General features: G+C 41.0%; 1 protein-coding gene across 1 annotated transcript in view; it reads right to left on the bottom strand.

The window, feature by feature from the left end:
• Nucleotides 1-19,959: 19,959 nt before the first annotated feature.
• Nucleotides 19,960-24,101, bottom strand: part of ajap1 (adherens junctions associated protein 1) — a 31,633-nt gene continuing 27,491 nt past the window's right edge. Inside the window, exons 4-7 of the mRNA XM_068323865.1 lie at nucleotides 22,414-22,501; nucleotides 22,036-22,278; nucleotides 20,987-21,118; nucleotides 19,960-20,118 (exon numbers count right to left, since the gene is read on the bottom strand). Coding sequence (XP_068179966.1) covers nucleotides 21,046-21,118; nucleotides 22,036-22,278; nucleotides 22,414-22,501 — 404 coding nt within the window. The 3' untranslated portion in view covers nucleotides 19,960-20,118; nucleotides 20,987-21,045. The remainder of the gene's footprint in view (nucleotides 20,119-20,986; nucleotides 21,119-22,035; nucleotides 22,279-22,413; nucleotides 22,502-24,101) is intronic.

Below are 24,101 nucleotides of genomic sequence, written 5' to 3'. Positions count from 1 at the left end.
GAGATATGTAATCAGGTGCTGGGCAGGGGGAAGAGCAGGGTGTGGGTAGAGTTCAGAGCTGTGGCAGGGGGCAGAGCAGGGAGGGAGTCGAGCCTCCTGACTGCCTGGCGAAAGAAATTATCCTTGAACCTGCTGGTTCTGGCCCGCAGACTCTGCAGTCTCCTACCTGATGGCAGCAGGCTGAGAAGGCTGTGAGAGGGGTGGGTGGGATCACCTGCAATGCTGATGGCTTTGCGGGTGAGGCGGGTGTTATAAATGTCTGTAAGGGAAGGGAGAGAGACACCAGTGATCTTTTCAGCTCCTCTCACGATGGGTCTTGCAGCAGGAAATGGTGCAGGCGCCGTACCACACAGTGATGCAGCTGGTCAGGATGCTCTCGATGGTGCCTCTGTAGAAGGTCAGCCTGATGGGGTGAGGCTCTTGCTCTCCTCAGTTTGCGGAGGAAGTAGAGGCGTTGTTGGGCTTTTTTGGCCAGCGATGCAGGGTTGTGGTCCCAGGACAGGTCCTCGGAGATGTGCACACCCAAGAACTTGGTGCACCTGACCCTTTCCACTGCAGCACTATTGATGGTTAGTGGAGCATGCTGGGGGCATGCTCTCCTGAAGTCCACAACAATTTCCTTCGTCTTCTCCACATTCAGATTTAGATTGTTGTCCTTACACCACATAACCAGGAGGCTCACCTCATTTCTGTCTCATCATTGTTGTTGATGAGACAACAATGACACAGTCGTGTTGTCTGCAAACTTGATGAAGAGGTTGGAGCTGAAAGTTGGTGTGCAGTCAACAGGGTCAACAGAGAGAAGAGGAGAGGGCTTAGAACGCATCCTTGGGGGGGCTCCCATGTTCAGCGTGATGGTGCTGGATGTGTTGTTACCAACTCGAACTGCCTGTGGTCTCCCTGTCAGAAAGTCCAGCAGCCAGTTACATACTGAAGTGTTGAGTCCAAGCTGGTCCAGTTTATAGATGAGCTGCTGGGGGATGATTGTGTTGATTGTTGAGCTGAAGTCGATGAACAGCATTCTGGAACCTCAGCCACCTGGTCTCCAGGTGGGTGAGGGTTGAGTGTAGTGCAGTGGAGATGGCGTCATCAGTCGAGCAGTTGGACCGGTAAGTAAACTGAAAAGGGTCCAGGGTTGAATAGAGGTCAGACTTGAGGTGCTGCATGACTAGCCGCTCGAAGCACTTCATGAGGATGGGAGTGGGTGCAACTGGGCGGTAGTCATTGAAGCAGGATGGGGGCGACTTATTTTGTACTGGGATGATGGTGGTGGCCTTTAGACAGGTAGGGACAACAGCCTGGAGATGTTGAAGATGTCTGTGAAGACATCTGTGAGCTCATCAGCACAGTCTCTCAGGACATAACCAGGAATGTTATCAGGACCTGGGGCTTTCCGTGCATTGGTCCTTCTGAGGACTTGCTTCGCGCTGTCCGGAGAAAGCATCAATGCCTGGTCACCAGGAGGGGGTGGAGCCTTCTGTGCTGGGATACCATTGTCTGCCTCTAAGCGCGCAAAGAAGTCATTCAGCTGATTCAGAAGAGTGGTGGAGCTGTCGCAGGACTGCGGAAGGGGCTTGTAGTCCGTAATGGACTGAATCCCCCACCACAGGTTCCTGCAGTCTCTGCTGTCGCTGAAGTGGGTGGCAATCCTCCTGGAGTACTGTCTCTTGGCCACTCGGATGCCTCGTGACAGGTTGGCCCAAGCTGACCTTAGGCCTACCTCGTCCCCAGCTCTGAAGGCTGTGTTCCCCGCCTTCAGGAGCCTGTGGACTTCACCTGTCAGCCAAGGCTTGTGGTTGGCTCGAACGGAGATTGTTCTGGTGACCGTGACATCACCCATGCATTTCCTCACGTATGCAGTGACGGTCTCCGTGTACTCTTGGAGGTCTGCGGTGTTGTTGTGGGTGGCTGCGTCTTTGAATACGCTCCAGTCTGTGGTTGAAAAGCAGTCCTGGAGTGCCTCTGACGACCCATCAGGCCACACCCATGTCTGCCTTTTCACAGATTTAATGACTGACGAGCGGTCTGTATGCGGGCGTTAGCATAACAGTGATGTGGTCTGACGCCCCAAGGTGGGGGAGGGCGCGGGCCTTGTAGGCATCTTTATGTGTTGTGTAGACATTGTCCAGGATGTTGGCTCCTCTGGTGGCAAAGTTGATATGTCTATGTAATTTTGGAAACACACTCTTGGGGTTTGCAGGGTTAAAGTATCCCGCCAGAATGAGGAAGGCATCTGGGTGGACTGTCTGCTGCTCACTGATGTGATGGTAGAGATCATTCAGTGCCTCACTCCTGTTGTTGCTGGAGGTGGGAGAGATGTATGCTGCCACCAGCAATATGGCAAAAAACTCCCTAGGCAGGTATAATGGCCGGCATCTGATGATCATAAACTCCACCAGAGGAGAGCAGTGTGTGCAAACCACAGCAGCGCTGCGGCACCAAGCATCCCTGATGTAAACACGGAGTTCCCCGCCGCGGGTCTTCCCCCCCCTCGACAAGCGCTCTGTCGCATTTTAGCCGGTCCAGCTGAATGGCAAAGTCCGGGAACCTGTCAGTGAGCCATGTTTCCTCAAATACAAAGACGGAACACTCAACCATAGACTTAGTTGATGATCGGAGCAGGCGGATGCAGTCCAGTTTATTGTCCAGCGAGCGTACGCTGGCGAGTGTGATGGTCGGGATAGCCGGCCGGTGAGAGCTAGCCGCTAGCCGAGCCCGGATGCCTCCGCGCTTGCCCCACTTCTACTTTTGTAGAAGTTCCACTTGTGGCGCTTCCACTGCAGGCGGGGAGGAGGAGTGGGGGTAGGTGGTTGAGCAGGCCTCCAGAGCAGACCGCACTTGCACAGCACTTCCGCGTCTGCTGGGTCTAAGTCCAAAAAAGTTGTTCTGCGCATGTCGAGCAGAAACTCACGGGAGTATGAGTGCCTTGGGGCAAGAAGACATGACGAAGATGGACGTGACAAAGATGGACAAACACACGGAGACAAGGCACAAAAAACATGAAAATACCGCTCTATCGGGAGAGAAAGGAGCCGCTGAGACTGCACGCGCCGCCATCCTCTTGTGATGGAAGAGGATAAATTTGTGATGGAAGTGCATTAATGAATACAACCCATGCAATAGGAAATTATGAACTACAAAGTATGCATGACCAAGAAGAAGTATACTTTATTAATCCCCGCAGGAAAATTACATTTTCACTCAGGTGTATACATGTTTTTGTGTTAGTTAACAGTCAATGTATACACATGCCCCCTGAAACACAGCACACAAGGGGGCCTGTAAGCATGCAGCTAGTACACACATCAAACTAAACACATCGGGAGGCAGAGTGATGGGAAGCGGCTTCTGAAACGCGCCCCAATTGAGCAGCTTGTAGTGGGGACGGCGCCTTGGCTGGGAGGTGAGCTGACGCCTCCCACCGTCAGCTCACACTCCGGTGATGTCCTGGTGGGAGAGGGATTCGATCAACCGATGGCTGGGGCGATCTGTCTACAAGACATCTGCTCTACCGCTGAGCCACGCCGCCCCAATTTTTAATCTTAATTTTTGTCATCAAACTGTATTTAATTATTTATTTTTACCCACCAAAATTCTAGCTATTTTTTTTTTCCCACACGAAACTTAAACAATGTTGATTAACACTGGAACTCCCAAGGCAGTCATTTTGACTGCTTTTTAAATTTGCAATGTCATAACTTGATTTAAAAAACAAACAAACTTATTTACCAATAGGAGCCTGACTTTTCCGGAATGTGTCTGTATTTTATTCTGACATTGTTTGATCATTAAAATTTCAAAACAAGAGAGATCTGAGTAGTAAGTGCTCGGATATTATTTGTATCTAATTTGGATTAGCAGTGAAATATCCACGAATAAATTGGTGGAATTGGTAAAAACAGTTATGGGAGAGAGTAGTTAAAGCCATACTAAGGGCAGAAGTGAGCATTTGTGAGCAGAAGTATGGTTTCATGCCAAAAAAGAGCACTACAGATGCAGTATTTGCTTTGAGGATGTTGATAGAGAAGTACAGAGAAGACTGTGTGGTGAGACTGTTTTATCCAGCAAAATACCGAAATAAAACCAAAGTACAAGGAGGGTGTCTTTACAGCCAAAACGGGAATTATTTTATTGATACGCAGATTATCAGTACAGATCAATTGGGAACAGCCCCTGGATGCATGTCTCCTGACCCTTTTATAGTCACAGTCCTTCATATGTGTGTACGTGAGCTTTGTACGTGTCCTATTCATGAGAAAACAGGAAACCAATTGTTCCCGGCAACTGTCCAAACCTAGGTAACCACCCCATGTCAGGTTGACCCGCTTCCTGTCGTCCTGTTTTCTGGGCAATCTGGTTATTCGCTGCCAAACTTGAAAATGTGTTTCCTCTGATTTGAAATGTGACCTACACATGCATTATTTTGCTTCCACAACTGAGAAAGAGCCGCTCCAGAGTCTTCATCAGATGCGATGTGAGCGCCACCGGTCGGAAGTCGTTCAGCTTGCTGGGAACTGGAATGATGCACGACATCTTCCAGAGGGTGGGCACCTTCCTGAGATGCCCAAAGCAAACATATATGTGTTTAATATGAACTGCTGCCATCTGGTCATAGGCTCATGATGCAAACGTGTAGGACAAACAGCACTATGACCCAATGACTGACCATTAGCTTGGTGGTGGCGGAGTCTGATGTGTGCAGGTTTGAAGCAAGGATTAACCTCACCACGCTTAAATATCTCCCTGGCAGCTGTTAGCGTGTTTCCGCACAATTGATCTGGCCCGTCTGCTGTCCAAGCAAGGCTACATAATTCTATTAATGTCTGAGGGAGTAGGAGGGGGCTCCAGTCCTGTCACAGTAAATGTGGACCAATCCAACTAGCCCCATGCTAATGTGGCCTGCCATGCCTCCCTGCGGACAAAGCCCGGCTTTAGGGGTCACATAGGAGGACTCATTCTGCCCATTTTGATTCATCAAAGAGGACAGGAAAAGTGTATCTCCAGGTAATCCCAAACAGCTAGACAGCATGAGAGAGAAAGTGAGGGTGAGACAATTGGAATACAGCTAACCAGAGAAAGAGACAGAAGACCTGCATGGGGACAGAAATGCCTTGGTTCAGGGGGAAAATTTAAATAAATTAAAAAAAAAATTGCACCGGATACTTAGGGAAATTAATATTTATTGTGCAATCAATTATATTGGCTGAGTGTCTGTGGGTGTGTATCAGGAGTTGGTATATATTGGTTTTCCTACCATCTTAGTTCCTTTTTCAGGAAAAAAACCTGTTAAAAATTTGAAAATTCCATTATTGATTAAAATGTTACAGTACTGTTTTGTGGTTATTCAGTTATACAGTAATCCCTTGCTTGTTCACCTTTCAAGATTCACGGCTTCACTACATTGCGGATTTTTAGTAGGTAGTAACACGATATAGTACTCGCATGCTATGTGCCGACAGCACCCGGAAGTGCGCTGTAACAGTCTATACGAGTGTGGGAAAAGGTAATACAGATATAAGGTGGTTTAATATTAATATGGGGAGGCTTCATAAAGTTTAAATTACCGTAAATAATAAATTAGTTGGTCACTATATCGCGGAATTTTGTTTTTCCGGGGTGGTCCTGGAACCCATTAACCGCGAGTAACGAGGGATTACTGTATATTAAAATGTTGATGTATAACTCCATAAATTGGTATCATTGGCCTGAAGGAAAAGGTGGGGATTCACCATTCCCAGAAGGACAAAAAGATCAGAGAAAACAATGGCAATCCACCCAACAGTTAATGAGGTACCTCCATTTAAATCAAATATCGGACAGACAGACCTACATTCTAGTCTGTTTAACTTTCTATTTTTTTTATCACTGTAAATGAAATAAAATACCTATGAAACTCAACATGAAACAATAAATATAAAAATAAAAGAACTAAGTGCTAGTGACCTTCCTACTGTTAGTTATTCTGACAATCGTTCTGTACTTTGGGCTACTTAACAACCCAGGTTATTATTATTATTATTTGTTATTTTTTTAGTGAACTTGTCTCTTAAGTTTATTTGTTGTTTTTTTCTGGTGACACAAATCTATAACGATAACAGCACACTTAACTGTACTTAACTGTATATGCAACTTGAACTGTTTTGCATGTGTGCATTGTCCCTAAAACTGATAATAGTACACATACATTTTAAGGCATAACTGAGAGTAGTTACACCCTGAAGGGAAAAGACGAAAGGAAAAGAAGAGTGAAGCCCTGTTGGTGGCTTCACTGTTCCTCACGTCTTTCTTCTTAGGTTTTCTTCAGCTTGCCTCTATTTCGGTGTTTGGTTACCTGGTGAACTTTCTTGTTGTTGTTTTTTTTGTTGAACGTACATTTAACCACCGCCTCCACTTGTCTTTTTTTTTTACCTGTTTGTTCTAAACTCTGGTCAAATTAATAATTCTATACTTTATAAATATTTTAACTGAGACATAGCTCGCATACACACACACACACACACACACACACACACACACACACACACACACACACACACACACACACACACACACACACACACACACACACACACACACACTCATTCACCACAATCAACATTGTTTAACTTTTTATGAAAAAAATGGCAAGAACATTAGGTGCTAAAAAAAAACCCAGTTTGATTATAAAAAAATAAAATAAACTGAAAAAGAAGAAAAAAAATTAAAGTTTTTTAAAGTATGACAATTTTTGTTCATGCATACTTTGTAGTTGATAATTTCCTATAGCATGCACTTCCATAATGCATTTTGTGTTTACTCGTTCTATACATAGTTCCTTTACTATTGTGATTAAAAGCGTTGAATCTCAATTCTGAGGCTCTTCGGTAAATAGTCATTCATAGACTTAAGAATATTCATGTTCTAAGTTCCATAAAAAAACTTGTTCTGTAAATAGTTCTCTTACTTTTGTGATCAAAAACCTTTAGTTGACTCTAAATTTCGAGGCTGTTCTGTAAATAGTTTTAAAATAAACAATAAATATAGCAACTTGTGATCAATCTCTGTCAATTTTAGACTTAAAATCTTCCTCTTTTCCTTACGGCTTTTCCCTTCAGGGGTCGCCACAGCGAATCAATTACCTCCATCTAGCCCTGTCCTTTGCATTCTCTTCTCTCACACCAACTACCTTCATGTCCTCCCTCATTACATCCACAAACCTCATCTTTGGTCTTCCTCTAGGCCTCCTGCCTGGCAGTTCAAAACTCAGCATCCTTCTACCAATATATTCACTATCTCTCCTCTGGACATGTCCAAACCATCTCAGTCTGGCCTCTCTGACTTTATCTCCAAAACCTCTAACATGTGCTGTCACTCTGATGTACTCATTCCTGATCCTATCCTTCCTGGTCACTCCCAAAGAGAACCTCAGCATCTTCATCTCTGCTACCTCCAGCTCTGTCTCCTGTCTTTTCCTCAGTGACACTGTCTCTAGACCAAACAACATCGCTGGTCTCACCACAGTTTTGTACACCTTTCATTTCATTTTAGCTGAAACTCTTCTATCACACACCTGACACTTTCCTCCACCCGTTCCATCCTGCCTGTACACGCTTCTTCACCTCTTTTCCACACTCTCCATTGCTCTGGACTGTTGACCCTAAGTACTTAAAATCCTCCACCTTCTTGATCTCTTCTCCCTGTAACCTCACTCTTCCACTTGGGTCCCTCTCATTCACACACATGTACTCTGTCTTTCTGCGGCTAACCTTCATTCCTCTCCTTTCCAGGACAAACCTCTACCTCTCTAGTTTCTCCTCCACCTGTTCCCTGCTCTCACTGCAGATCACAATGTCATCTGCAAACATCATAGTTCATGGAGATTCCTGTCTAACCTCGTCTGTCAGCCTGTCCATCACCATAGCGAACAAGAAGGGGCTCAGAGCTGATCCCTGATGCAGTCCCACCTCCACCTTGAACTCCTCTGTCACACCTATAGCACACCTCACCACTGTCTTACAGTCCTCATACATGTCCTGCACCGCTCTAACATACTTCTCTGCCACTCCAGACTTCCTCATACAATACCACAGTTCCTCTCTGGGCACCCTGTCATAAGCTTTCTCCAGATCTACAAAAACAAAATGCAGCTCCCTCTGGCCTTCTCTGTACTTCTCTATCAACATCCTCAAAGCAAATACTGCATCTGTAGTACTCTTTTTTGGCATGAAACCATACTGCTGCTCACAAATTTTCATTTCTGCCCTTAGCCTAGCTTCCACTACTCTTTCCCATAACTTCATTGTAGGGCTCATCAGCTTTATTCCTCTGTAGTTGCCACAACTCTGCATATCTCCCTTGTTCTTAAAAATGGACACCAGCACACTTCTCCTCCATTCCTCAGGCATCTTATCACTATCTAAGATCCTGTTGAACAACCCAGTCAGAAACTCTACTGCCACCTCTGCTACACACTTCCAAACCTCTACAGGTATATCATCAGGCCCGACTGCCTTTCCACTCTTCATCCTCTTCAATGCCCTCCTCACTTCATCCTGACTAATCTTTGCTACTTCCTGGTCCACAACAGTCACCTCTTCTAGTCTTTGTTCTCTCTCATTTTCCACGTTCATCAACTCTTCAAAGTACTCTTTCCATCTTCCCATCACACTACTGGCACCTGTCAATAGACTTCCGTTCCTATCCTTAATCACCTTAACCTGCTGCACGTCCTTCCCATCTCTATCTCTCTGTCTTGCCAACCGGTATAGACCAGTATCTCCCTCCTTACTGTTCAACCTAGCATACAAGTCAGCATAAGCCCCTTGTTTGGCCTTTGCTACCTCTACCTTCACCTTACGCTGCATCTCCCTGTACTCCTGTGTACTCTCCTCAGTCCTCTCAGTGTCCCACTTCCTCTTAGCTAACCTCTTTCTCTGTATAAACTCCTGTTCCTCCTCATTCCAGTTCTCAATGGGAGCAGACGTCTTTCTTCTGTCTCCTGTTGTTGCTATCTCCCTAACTCGTACCCAGACTGACTTGCACTTATTCTCTGCAAAATGACGAAACCAAAAGGAAAATCAGAGGATACTAAAGACCAGATGGTCTCTATGAAAGAATTAAAGAGTGAGTTAAAGAGCAACTTTGATAAGTTAGGGAGTGACTTTGATAAGTTAGGGAGTGACTTTGACAAAAAGTTGGAAGAAAAGCTAAAACCGGTGCTAGATGCCTCGGAAGAAATGAAGAACAAAATGAAGAAAATGCAGAAAGACATGGATGAAAAAGACCGAAAAATTGTTTTCTTGGAACAGGGACAACAAAGAATGGATGACTTGGAACAAAGCATTCGTATAAATGATGTAATCATCACTGGAATCAAAATCAAGCAGAGGAATTACAGAAATGCTGTAGTCAGCACTGACATCGAATCTCTGGAGCAACAAGTGAGCTCTCAACTGAGGGACCTGGAGATAACTATAGATCCGGACCAGATTGAGACATGTTACCCATTACCATCTGGAGGTAGGAGACCACCTGCAGTGCTGATAAAATTCAACAATCGTAAACACAAAATTGCTCTTCTGAAACAAGGTTTCAAACTGAAAGGAAAAAATGTCTACATTAATGAGAATCTCACTAAAAAGAATGCTGATATCCCTAAAAAAGCTCGACAACTGAAGAAGAATGGGCTGATCGACAACACCTGGACCAACAACCGCAGGATCTTCATCAAAACAAAGGGGCTTTCTCCGGACCAGATGAAAACAATGGTGATCAGTAGTGCAGAGGAGTTGGTGAAATATGAGCAATAAAGACGGACAAGAATTCTTACTACACAAAAGATCAGTACAACAGAGTCACTTCAATATTGGGAGCTCTACAATTTTCGACACGTCAAGTATTTCATGGAACAGTCAAAAAAATCAACATCATTGATGTCAGAAACACAGACTAATGAACAAAAAAAAAAAAAAACAACAACATGTGTTTGTGATAACATGGGATAACATTAACTTGAGACTTTAAACAGCATGTTGATATCTTTTGACAATATAATACCATATGAAACTGTTAAAGTGTCTGCAACAAACTGGTTAATTCTTGTATAAACACTGTCTGCTGAAAGAGGTTAATATGATCATTATATTCTTGTGGAGAACACTGGCAAGGACAACGTCTAGTTTTGACTATCCATGATGTTAACAAACCTAGTGTTCCTAGGAAGAATGTAAACATGGTTATACTCTAGGGTAAAAGGCTAATATCTGAAAGTGGATAAGGATATGAACATCTGTCAAAATTCAATGTATGAGCTGGTTGAAGACTTCTTATGTCTGAGTTTGTTGATTACACATTCTAATGACAGAGATGTTTTGTTAATAATTTAGGGGACGGGAATCTTACAAGCCAATGGCTTCTACCCGTTAACCCTTTTTTTCTTTTCGGATGTTGCTGATGATGTTTCAACACTGATGAAAGTGAAATATGTTTTAAAAACATGTCTGGAAAGAAGAAAAATGAACTGAATAAATAAATTCCACCACCAATTCTACTTTCCTTCCAAATGACACACCAAGTACTCTCCTACCTGTCTCCCTGATCACATTAGCTGTAGTTGTCCAGTCATCTAGAAGCACCTCTTTGCCACTCAGAGCCTGTCTTAACTCCTTCCTAAAAGTCATGCAACACTCGTCCTTTTTTAGCTTCCACCATTTCGTCTTCTGCTCTGCCTTTGCCCTCTTCATCTTCCTCACCACCAGATTCATCCCACACACCACCATCCTATGCTGTTTGGCTACACTCTCACCTACCACTACTTTGCAGTCACTGATCTCCTTCAGGTTACACCGTCTACACAAGATGTAGTCTACCTGTGTGCTCCTCCCACCACTCTTATAGGTCACCCTATGTTCCTGCCTTTTCTGGAAGAAAGTATTCACTACAGACATGTCCATCCTTTTTGCAAACTCAACCACCATCTGTCCTTCTGCGTTCCTCTCCTGGATACCAAACCTGCCTATCACTTCCTCATCACCTCTGTTTCCTGCACCAACATGTCCATTGAAGTCTGCACCGGTGACAACTCTCTCACTTCTGGGCATGCTCTGCATCACTTCATCAAAGTCCAATCAGAATTTCTCCTCCTCCAGCTAACATCCTACCTTTGGAGCATACCCACTAACAATATTGAACATCACACCTTCTATTTCTAGCTTCAGACTCATCAGTCTATCTGACACTCTTTTTACCTCCAGGACATTCCTAACAAACTCCTGCTTCAAGATAACTCCTACTCCATTTCTCTTCCCATCTACACCATGATAGAACAACTTTAACCCTGCTCCTAAACTTCTACCCTTGCTACCTTTCCACCTGGTCTCCTGGACACACAGTATGTCTACCTTCCTCCTCTGCATCATGTCAACCAACTCTCTATCTTTTCCTGTAAAATGTTCCAACTTCAAGGTCCCCACTCTTAGTCCTATACACTTGGCGATCCTCTTCTCTTTCTTTGAGCGAACGCACTTTCCTCCTCTCCTTTTTCGACCAACAGTAATCCAATTTCCACCGGCGCCCTGTAGGTCCAACAACGCTGATGGCGATCGTTGTTAACCCGGGCCTTGACCGATCCGGTATGGAAGTCATAGGTTTGATTCGCATCTTTGATTTGGCAATTTTTTACGCCGGATGCCCTTCCTGACGCAACCCTCTGTATTTATCCGGGCTTGTGACCGGTACAATAGACACTGGCTTGTGCCCTCTTGCGGCTACATTAATTTTAGACATACGTTTTAGACTATATTAATTTTTATACTTCAAATAATGTAGCGGTTTAAGCCCCACCCATTTCCGGTCAAACCACACCCATTTCTGGTTGAAGCCCCTCCCATTTCGAGTACAGATACGGATACAGATAATCTAGTTGGTTGAACAGATACAGATAGTGGTGTACTCGCTCATCCCTAGTAATAATTCCAATATATCTACCATAGTGAGGCAATTATTTATTGATCAATAAGATTACTAAGTGAAGCCATTTAAACATTAACATCTCATTTCATTTGACAACTTCTATACAGAACTTAACTTATATTCATATTCAAATCTTTCATTTTTGCCTACTTGCCATTATAACCACCCTTCACTGAAGAGATCAGAAGAAAATTGCCTATTGCACAGGCTCATTTTGTTTTCCATTTTATTAATAGCAACATCAGAGTACTAAATGTACAGAGGACAAATCCGATGAGAATCGCATTTACAGTGCTTGCAAATACAGAGCTTAGTAGTACAAGAGTAACCAAATCAAAGTCACCTGGAAATCGAAACATTTACCAATAACTACAAAAGGAAGAGATGTAGTTCATAAGACACAAAATAAAAGTTATACAACATTTAGCCATCACAGAGACAAACTGGAGTCCCTTTAGTGAAGGTGTGTTGTGTGTGCACGTGTGTTTGTATATACTATATTCTCATACAAAAGTTAACAGAGGTACTCATTGATATATTAAACACAAATATAAAAAGTTTAAGTCACAAAGTACAAACTTCATTTTTATGGCAACAACACAATTAGAGTCAGATTCCTTCATGGATAGGTAATGGATTGTGATTGGCCTCCATGAATGAACAACTGTGCCCACATTTGAAAAGCCCTTCCCGACCCAAAAGACTTCAGAACCTATACAACTGTATCTGTATGTGTGATATTTATGTTGTTTTTTCAATGTTTGACACGTCTTTCTCTTTTTCTGGTCAACTCTCAGCGAACATACAACCACAAATCTGTGTTTTCCTCTAATCCATATTGTCATTCATTCATGACTTCCACTTTGTACAGAAAGAATTGTACAGCTTCTGATGAAGTCCATGCAAATGGAATGCCACTACAGAAGATTTGAGTCATGCAGCTTGTCATTGCGCGGCAGAGGGATTAAGGGGGAATTGAGATGTTGCAAATTAAATATTGTTTTTCTTTGTTCAAGTCTTTGACAGTGATGATAAGCTCTGACAGTGACAGTGCCTTAGCTCTCATTCATAGCAACAGAGCCCGTTGCTTTAGATAAAGTAAGTGCGCAATACAGTGTGTTCTGGTACATTCGTGCATCAACACTCATGACTTCACCTCATTGCGGAGTTTGGGTAGGCAGTCACCTGACACCGTGACTGCCTACCACCATAGTGGCTGACGGCATTCGGAAGTGCCCTCAGTTCCGTGAGTTTTGGAGTTAAGTGAGACACAAAAGTGCTTTAAACAGTCGATAAGGAAATACAGATAGAAGGTGGTTTAATATCAGTATGGGGAGGTTCATAAATGTTTAATACGTTTAAATTACTGTAAATAGTAAGATAAATAGTTTGTCACTCTATTGCAGAAAGCATTGTTCGCGTCTGGCTCCTGGAACGTATTTACTGCAAAGAACAAGGGCACGTGTTCATGATTTTGTGAAAATATGGGGAGAAGTGAAGTGAGCAGCTACAGTTTTTGGGTGGCTATTTTATTGATTCAGTTAGGTACAAATCAAGTGGTGCGGCAGTGGCTCAGGGGCAAAGCGGGCGGTAGAGAGGGTCGTCCAGTGTTCCAAGATCGGTGGTTCGATTCCCACTCGAGTCCAAGAAAAACCACCAAGAGTGTGAGCTGACAGTGAGAGGTGTCAATTCACCTCTGGAGCACTGCCAAGGGGCCATTGAGCAAGGCACCGTCCCCCTTACAAGTTGCTCATTTGGATGCACCACAAACTAGATGCCCACCACTCAACCTGTGTTTGTGTGTTCAGGGCCTGTACACAAATATATATGCATGATTAGACTAATAATTGCCCTTCGGGGATTAAAATCAGTATTAAAAAAAATAAAAAATATGTGTGTGTATGTACAGTAATCCTCTCTCTTACTCTTACCGACCGTTTAAAACACTTTTGTTTTAAAGAAAAATGTTTCTTTAATACACTGAAGTGCGCTGCGGTCTGTGAGTTTTGGAACACAGCGCACACACGGATGCGCGTACGGTATCACATGACTACCAACTAAAAATCTGCGATGTAGTGAAGCCGGACATCTTGAAGCGCAAATAAACGAGGGATTACACTAATATATATATATTATATATATGTATATATATATATATATATATTCTCGTTTGAACAAACAGAATATATATTCTGAAACAGGGCTCCGCACTAATGACACACTCCAAGGCTGAAATTGAACCAATTCCATATATGGATTCCTCGCCTGCTTCACACAATATGAGAAAAAACAGTCCTGGGCTTTGAGGATGTCCAGTCAACAGTAATTTTAAGAACATAACCCAGGTCAATTAATCTATTTTGCATCAGTGATATGCAAAGAAGATTCAGAGTCTCTGCAAGTGAGTGTGTGGAACATCTATCCTTCTGACAGGAATCCCTTGTTGATTGATAGCTTGTTGTGCTGGAGGGAATATACATATAATCTGTAAAATATTAATGCTTTGTCATTATTCATCATCTTCCGAACAGCTTTATCCACCGTAGCGGGTCACGGGAAGCTGGAGAATATCCCAGCTGTTTTAGGAAGTGAGGCAAGACAAACTCCAGGCACGACGCCAATGCGCTGCGGAGCCACACAAAGACGGACAACCATGCAGGCTCACACTCACTCACTACGGGCAATTTGGAATGGCCAATTAACCTGAAGCGCATGCTTTTGGGTTTTTTTTCAATTTGTTTTTGTTTGGAGGTGGGAGGAAGCCATAGAACCCGGAGAGAACCCACGCAAACACGGGGAGAACATGCAAACTTTGCAGAGCGGGACTCAAATCCGTAACCGTCTCGCTGTGCGGCGACAGCTTTACCCACTGCACCACCGTGCCGCACGTTATTATATAAATCAAAATGTCAAGTCTTTGGTGTCTTACTCCTCATTCCTTTCCTCTCTTTGCCTAAACTGCTCTCCAATGTTGTGTGGTTCAAATCTGACCAAAGGAGTGGAATCATTTTCTCCCTCTAAGCCATGATATGTCACATTCTTCAGCTGAGCTGAAACATAAACTGAAAAGGCAAGAAAGCATTAAGGCATTTTCTTACGTATCAGTTTGATTTGTCTGTAGCCAAGCATATCTGTTTAAAATCTTTTAGATTAAAGATGATTTTTTCTTCTATGTCCTTCAGGAATGCAAAGCAAATCAGCTGGTTTTAATGAGGGATGCTGCCAACAATGCATTTTAATGGGGGGAGGGGGTGACTAGTCCCACACAACCATTATCAGTAAGTTATGAATTGCTAACTTTCAGTAGCCCCGTTCTACAATTTTAAGGACCAGTTTTGGTTATAGAGAAATGTACCAACAATTCGTACCTTTCATTATAGAATTGCTAAAAAAAATGTAATTGCCACAGTCTCACACTATTGATAGTGTGAGACTGTGGCCCAAATGTTTGTATGAAGGAACACCATTTTTACATGCCAGCACATACCTAATTAATCTTCCATGTTTATATATTGAAGACAACCCGGATATGACTTAAGTCTCATTTTTGTATCCATCTTTGCTGTCAGTAATAATAACATTGTACTCAGCCAAGTTTGGTATTGGGATTCTGGGTGAAAGTGATATCACAAAGCAAAAAACCATGCAGGTTATGAGCAATGTCTGCTAAAACCTGACAATTACCTTGGTATGAAAATAATCAGACTATACTAAAGACCAATGTAAATGCAAAAATTTGCTCAAAATGTTTTGGAGTTAACCGGATAAACATGTTGCTGCTGCAAGCTAACTGCTATGTTGACCACTAGCTATCCAACAAACCAGTAGCTGGTCCCACTGTTAGCTGTGTAGTGTTATCTCAAATAGAACACTGTTGCAGCGCCTGGGTGCAATCGCGCAACATCTGACTGCTTATTTCACGATACTTTCAAAAATATCTTTATTTTTACTTGACTAAAAATTAAAATATGCTCCCTGTTTCATGAATGTTCTACTGCTATTCTCTGATGTAACCGTTGCCTGCTTGTCTCCTGTTTCCATTAGCTTGGAGTATCTAATAACATTCTCCCACAATTTAGGATAAGAAGAGCCCTGCCTTCGACATTCAACTTTGGGAACATTGGAAGTATGCTACATTGGTACTGGTAAGAACAGATATTGACATAGTTGCTAGAGTAAATGCGCTTTTATACTCAAATTTGCCAGACTAAGTATGGAGGTACGTGATTTGTGATATGTAGATCTTTATCATCAGACTATAGACCTTTATGTTCTTGATGATTTGTTTAACTATCACAACACAAATGCCTATTGTACAGCTGACAATAACATATATCTACTTTATTACCATGTCCATGCTAATTAATATTGGTGTAACAGAGAATATGGAACATGAGCTTCTGAACTGTTGGAAAAAGGAAGTGGACCAGGCTTGATAGCCAGGCTGTCTGGAAATGATGCCTAATTTAGATTTTTTTTAAAAACCAAAAAACTTAGCATAGCATTAATTGCTGATTGAGTGTAGTCTTTGTCTCTCCAGCCTCTAAACAAACTAAGAGGCTGCCAAGCCCCTTTTTCACCAACATAACTATTCTAACTTTTATTCTACTTTTTTCAACTTTTATTATACCTGCTCGCACAGCTAGTAGTCATGATGCAGCAATGTGAACAGTATCACCCTCCAGCAATTTGCATTGAAACAAATCATCCATCATAACAGCCCCTAAAGCATCTCTAGACTAGTAGTTTCATTGGTGAGTACAATGTCATTATAGCTAAAAGATAGTATGTCATGCATTGAGGTTGTTCTTCGTTATACTTTGACAAACACATCAACAAATTAACTTGCTTCAATAAAAATCATCTCTTTTTCATTTTATAATTTTAAATGAGGTGGTATATTGATCATGTCCACAATCTTGGTTTTGCTTGTTAGCACGTGTATCAGTTGTCCTAAAACCACTGGAAATATACCAAATTAGTAATCCATTATTTCAATCACCAAAACATTGTACTGCAGTTAGCATCAATAAATATTAGGACTATCCTATTTTGGAATAAACACCAAATATCTATTAACAACTTTGGTAGATAAAGAAGATGAATGGCTTTTCAAATAATTGCTTGGAATTCTGACAATTCTGAATTTGTCAGTTTTATCACCAGAATAGTTGATACTTTGACACTCATTTCTCTTCATTCATTCATTCATTCATTCATTCACTCATTCATTCATTCATTCATTCATTCATTCATTCATTCATTCATTCATTCATTCATTCATTCATTCGTTCGTTCGTTCATTCATCTCTTATACCCGCTTCTTCCACTGTTGCGGGATGTGGGGTTGCTGTAGCCTATCCCAGCAGGATTGGGGCGTGTGGCAGGGTACACCGGCACGGTGCTGGTGCACCTTGGAGCAACATAAAGTACAGCATTTTCTTTACAATTTTTTTCATTTGTTTGTTTGTTTAGATGTTCTCTCATAAATGCTAATATTACATTTTGTAATCTTTACATTAGGGTAAGTGGAAATGTGTTCATTTTCTCAGTGGGTTGTGACAGTTATTATATACATATATAGAATGACAACTTACAATAAATGAATGCCAGCTGATCAGATCCAGGATAGTTAATTGATAATGTTGAATTTACTTTTTTAAAAATCAGATGATGAAGCACTGTATTTACTAGTGTCCCAGCCAACCAAGACCACAACAAAGCCCAAGATATGATTACAGTAATCTTTGAACCAATCAACATTAATTGTCTGTTGTCCAGGTGAAACATGGATTTCAGATATTTCACCTGAAAAACACTCTCAAACCTCAGACTAATTGCAGCGTCTACTGAAGTATTATACTGGTTAGCTATAGATATAATACACGTACTGCTTCAAAGTGCAGGTAGGAAGCTTGGCACAAGGTTAGTTTTGTGTTTTAAAGAATTACAGTAGTTACACATGTAAACAAAGACACTATCCCCGACCTAGTTTAAGCCTTCCCAAAAACAGGAGAGGTTTTTAAAAATAGAACACACCTGTACACAAATAGAAGCAATTATATAGAAAATACATTTACACATGTATACTACACAGTAAGTTTCATAACCTTCTTGATATCAAGATAACTCTCTGCATTCAAAAAATATATGTTATGTCAAAGGAGCAACTCCACAGCCCGACGCACATGAGGCTGAATTGGTATGGTTCATTCATGAGAGTGGTTTTCATGTCGTGAATGGGCAAACGTGGGAATTTTGCACCACAGTGTTTATCCCAGGCTGCCCTGACTGGCTCACATTTACAGATACTGTTCTCACTGGGCCAACCTATTTACCTTGAATGATTCCATGAAGTAAGTCCAAATGTTACCGTCGTGAAATACTGGAGATTCACAGTCAACACATCATAAACTCTACCTTTCATGTCTACACACTTTGCTGTCTGCAACCGAAGGAGTTTACAATTACAGAACTGTATTTGTGCTTTATACAAACCCACAGCACAATAGAAGGTAGATTCATAGGTGGTTCCCTCTTAACGTTGTAGCTTTTGTAGCTTACTTTTGTAACATAAATGGTAACTGATTTTTTCAGAGCTTGAGGTTGATTTAAAAAAAAATGGTGCTAGAAGCTCTCAAGAGATCCTTACTGGCCTGCTTGATTGTGGAGTTCTCTCATTTTGAAATACAAAGTCATTTATATTAATTTGGCAGCAACTGATTGGCTTGTCATAATCCCCTTCCTTCACAATACACTGCCAGAATGTATTCTTTTTTTTTTCCATTACTTTCATATTTTCAGTCTTCCTTTGGCACAACGTAAATGCCAACATCCTGGCTGTGGTAGCTGAAGTTCTGATATGCTAATAATATTGTACCCAGTATTGAGCAGCTCTGGCTCCAGAGAGCGCTAACTAACCTCACCACAAAATCTGGAAAAGGAATACTTCCCTGCTTACATCTTATAAAAACATGATACAGTGTACATGATCTGTGGAGGGTTTCATTTTGTAATCTCTTTCATTTTCACATTAATTATTCAATTGAAAGACTCAAAGTGAATATCCTTCTTTTACCATTGCAATCAGATAAAAATCATAGCTACAGTCATTGGAATTTGTCTCAAAAAGATGCTGAAACTGAGACCAACATAAAATATGCTAAGGAGCTAGACATACCTGAGGCAGTATGAATGTCCTGTCCAGCTCCATGCAGTCTGTTGGGTCTGTCCTTACTCATACTGTGCATGGATTGCTGCTATGGGAGAGCAGCAGATTCATTGTCTCATCATGGAATGGAAACAATGATTCAGCTGCAGCAGTGAGTTTGAGCCACAAAACACTTTTGTTGGTTTTTCAATTAAAGCAAATTAGGTACAAATCATGCATCCTAAACCATGGGAGAGGCCCTGGTTTGCTTTGCACAGGGTAGTTTTGTGTTGTTTTCTTTGTCCTGAACCAAGCTCATATGTGAGTATTTATTTAATAGTGCTAAACCCAAGTGCTTCAAACCTTTAGGGCTATGACAGATACCTGTGTGTAAAAAAATAGACGTAGCTATTCTGGTTTTAAAATGGGACCTATAGAAACAATGTTTTAAAATCAGCAGTTCAGTAAAGCACACATTCTTTCTTTTTGCCATTTTCTGTTCCTTCTTTTGTTCAACATAAATATGTTTTAGATTCTTTTGTAACAAGTCTCTTTCACTATTCAAAGCATATCCAAATACATTTGTGGCAATCTCACATTTCTTAAAAAAAATTAACTGGAGGATATATGGTTAACATAGCACACTTCCTTTAGTCCATCAGTGGTTGTTGAACCTTACTTCTATCCAGGTTGTGGCACATAGTGGCATTATTGGCACATTGTTCAGAAATACAGTTAATCTCTTCCCCACAGCAGCTCCATGGGTTCCTTTTCAAATGTCAAACATGTTTTTAAGACATCCTTGATGTCCACAGTCCTGCACAAGACTTCCTGTAAATATACCTTTATATAACATATATTTCTAAATGACTGTACGTTCTTGGAAATATGGAGTGGCAGCATTGTGGCTGCTCTGCTTCATCATCTCTAGAAAAATAAATATCTTCACCACTGTCCAAAAAGTGATAGCATTATTTTACAAAAGAAACTGTTGGGTGTTTCTTCTTTCCACCTGGATCCTGTGGCGAGACAGACAAAAAAATTACAATTACTCGTCATTAATTAACACAAAATAAAATGATCGCTTTAACACAGACATTTTTCCAAGTAAAGCCTACTTATACTTATGTTCAGGCCTGATAAATATACTACCTAATGCTCTTTTCAGTCTAGATGAAAGAACAATCTTGCATTAAGAATATACACCACTAAGACCTGCTGTAACAAGCACTTAAGCCTTGAGGAAATGCATTAAATTTGCAGTGCAATAATAAGTAATATGAACGTCTTCCAAGGCTACAGTGGAAGGGATGGGAGGAAGCTGTGTAAACTGAGACTAATGTGTGTCCAGACAACAGTAAGACGCTGTCCTCTCACTTCTCTACCTGCAGGCAATCTAATTCTTTTAAAATCTGGGTCAATAGCAGACGCTACACCTCCCCCGGGACTCCAGTAACATTGTGGAGCAAGAGCATGTGTTTAACTTTCACGCTTTGAATTTCAAATGCAGGTCATTCTGGCATATATTAGCTTCACATACAAAACATGTTCCGACTCATGTGGAAGGATAATTTCTCTCAGACAGACTGGCAGAACTGGAGTGATGATGTAAATATCAATAAAAAATGTTCCAGATGTGTGAAGGATGAAATTATTCATCGTGAGCAAGCAGTATGGCTTATTAATATTAATATATACAGATAATGATGCTCTTTTAATTAATTACCACCTCTTTAAGGCAAAAAGGAACACAGTAGTCATGTCGCAAATACAAAGCATATGCCAAGTTCCTCTGTATTCTTAAAGTGGGGCAGCAGTCCCTTGAGGATCAAGGTGGCGAAGGCTGAGGTGATGTTTCGCAAGGAGATAAAGTGGTACCATACTCACCAGAGCGGGAATTCTCAAAGTCCGTTCCACCCACATTAGGTGAACAAAACATCAGCTCATCAACAGGAGATCTCAAACCATTTCTCTGACACAAAGGCCACAGGAATCAGTTGTCTTTCAGTGGGGGAGGGCCTGTATGATATTGAATGACAGGTCAGATTAGGTAGATATTGCTCATTATTTATACTCCATCTAATTATACAATGTTTATATAATGGGTATTTTACCATTATATAGGTGCCACCAGTCACAGAAAAAAATAAATGGATAATACCATGCTCATCATCCAATAAAATGAGTCTGTCCTTTAACATCAAATGAATTAACACAAACATTTCAGTCTTTTCAAGATGAATGATCCCACCGTAACTGATAATATAATACATTTGTTGCAGGGTTTAGAAAGTGGGACAACTGTGATGACTGATATATTGTTATTCATTCATTCTTGCATTTAACACTGCCAGAGCTCTGAGAACAGACTTAGAGAGAAATGCAAACAAGTCCATGAGTCACCAATGTTACATCCCTTTTCTCTTCTTTGGTGTAAAGTGGCACAGATTAGCTCGGTTGATAAACCTAGCTGTCTTGTGTTTGCCCCAAAGTTATAAATATATGTTATTGTTTTGTGTGCAGCTTAAATTTGCTTATGAACAATTTCCTGTCAAGTGTCGGCTGGATGGACGAGAATTTAGCCAGCGGGCGGCAATAAAGACAACTTTATCATGTGCTGATTTGCTTTGACAGGAGATCCAAGTGACTGGTGGGAAGAGGCGTTCACTGTGATGGTTATTTCTTTATTTAAATGTTTTGTAATTTCATATGGAAATTGTGAGATCATTTGCCCCCTCATAAAGATTATTAAAGAGAAAAACATTGATTTATTAACCCAATTTGAAATGATTATGCAATTCATCATGGAGTTCATGGGTGCATTAGCTAGAGTAGCTGTAGTGACCAGAGACATCACTTAAAGGCCTGTTTATAACCCACTGACTCAAGGACCGTTTCAGTGTGTATCTTTCTATGAACCCTTTGAGCAGGCATACCTGTTTCCATTGTAAGCAGTCTTGTAGAGAGGCGTCTGCTGGATCATCTCATCAGTGTAGATGGGAACGGCAGTCCGAACGCACTCATGAGAGCACTGCAGGCTGTCGTTGTAGGCAGTGAATATATCCACCTTACTAGGAACCCTGGCCGGGGTGAAGTCTGTCAGGTTTTGGCAGCTTTCTTCCTGCTGGTGGATCTTACGCTGATGGCTATTATGGCGGCCATTTCCTGACTGCGCACAGCTACAAAAACACGCACCAAAGAAAAGAAGCAAACATAAAATCATACCATATGACTTCAGTCTATAGTTGTTTTCAATTGAGTACACAACAAATGCTTTTTTATTTGAGGAAAACATTTAAAGGAAACTTCCCTACCAGTTTTTAAGGACGAGCGTTGTGATCAAGGCTGCGATAACCATAATAAGAGACACAGTGATTGTGATTATCTGGTGAACTGCCAAAACTGCAAAAAGACGTAGACACACACAAAAAAAAGCAAAGAATTACAATTATTTGTGGGCTTAGTTGTTTTGAGAATGTTGTTCACAGCAGGCAGTCATGTATTTAATCTCTCTTATCTTTCTGTATGCTCTGAAAAGCACTGAAAGAGGCCCCCTTAAAAATGCAGCATGACAAGCAACAGCAATTTTGGTCTTCAGTAAGTATTGATGACACTGTCATCCACTGCTACTCATAATTTAAGAGTGTTATGAATTATTCAATTATAATAGTACAGCTAACTGTAATAGATAACCCAGCGCAAGATTTCTCTTTGAAACTGCTGAACGAATTGCTGTTAAATAAAATGAAGAAGAAGAATAAAAGATACAATATATAATGAAATATTTTTTTTCTTATATTATTCTCATGATTGTAGTAGTACTAAAAATATACAAACTCTTCAAACCAAAGTATCTCTGCAGATCTTGCTCCAAGGCTTTCATTTAAACATTTAAGGAGGGCAAATTAATTGGCACGGTACATCAAATAAAATATAAGATCAAAAGTTGATCCTGATGCATAATATGCACTTTTATTGAGATATGTGTTAATGCAATGGAGTGATAATATACATGGACGTGCATTTAAAAGGATTTGATGGAGCAATAACATAATTATGGTTTTAGGTTGGTATCATCAATTAACATTTCGTCTTCATAATCTTTTTTTTCTTTTTTAATTAAACTAAATCATTAATGGCATCAAGTGTGTTTTGACAACTCTCAAGAAAGATAATATTTCAGTCTACTCAGGGTAGGAGCGCAAGATGAAAACAACATCTGAAAGCTTATCACTTGAAAATGTCAAGTCAAACATTTTGGACTGGATTTAAGTCTGAACTCATACTTTACTGTGCTCTTACAAAATGCTGCTCCATCCCTCTATTTGTTTTTTTTTTGTTTTATTTTGAGGGGGTGGGATACAGTGACTTAATTAGTTTTGCTTTGTGCTGTAAAAAGCTACCAGCTGCATTTGGAATGAGGAATCAAGTTTGTTAATGGCAGAGTTTGTGAATTATAACAAACAAACTACTCATTAATGCACATGAACACTCCATAGAGCTGAGGATAAATTTTAGGGTTAGTTCTTCACTACAAGTAAATTTTTAATTTGATCATCATTTTGAGAATAACTTTTTTATAGTTTATAGTTTTATAGACAAACTATAAACTGTATCATTGGTGAATGACAAACTACCTTAGTGACAATATAAATAAACTAAAAAATAAATGTCTGTGTAGGTTCTCAGTCATCCAGGTCATGGTTATCCAAAAGCTGTTGAGTCGATCAACTGGACGTTAAGAAAGTTCTTGAAGACGTTTCGTCTCTCATCCAAGAGACTTCTTCAGTAGTCGAACTGAAGAAGTAATTCTCTGCCAAAATCCTTCAAATCATCAAACATTCTCTGCCAGAATCCTTTGTTCTGTATGATTAATGTATAAAATAATTGTTTTTATTTAAACTCTCAAGACTTCAGTGTGTTTTTCTGTCACTTTTGCCAGAGGACAGTAAACCACAAACAAATCAAACCACATGCATTAAGTGAGGATTAGCGTGAGCTT

Source organism: Antennarius striatus, chromosome 2 (assembly GCF_040054535.1).
Source record: "Antennarius striatus isolate MH-2024 chromosome 2, ASM4005453v1, whole genome shotgun sequence".
In the NCBI taxonomy this organism is placed as follows: Eukaryota; Metazoa; Chordata; class Actinopteri; order Lophiiformes; family Antennariidae; genus Antennarius; species Antennarius striatus.
This window is presented reverse-complemented; position numbering and strand designations above follow the sequence as displayed.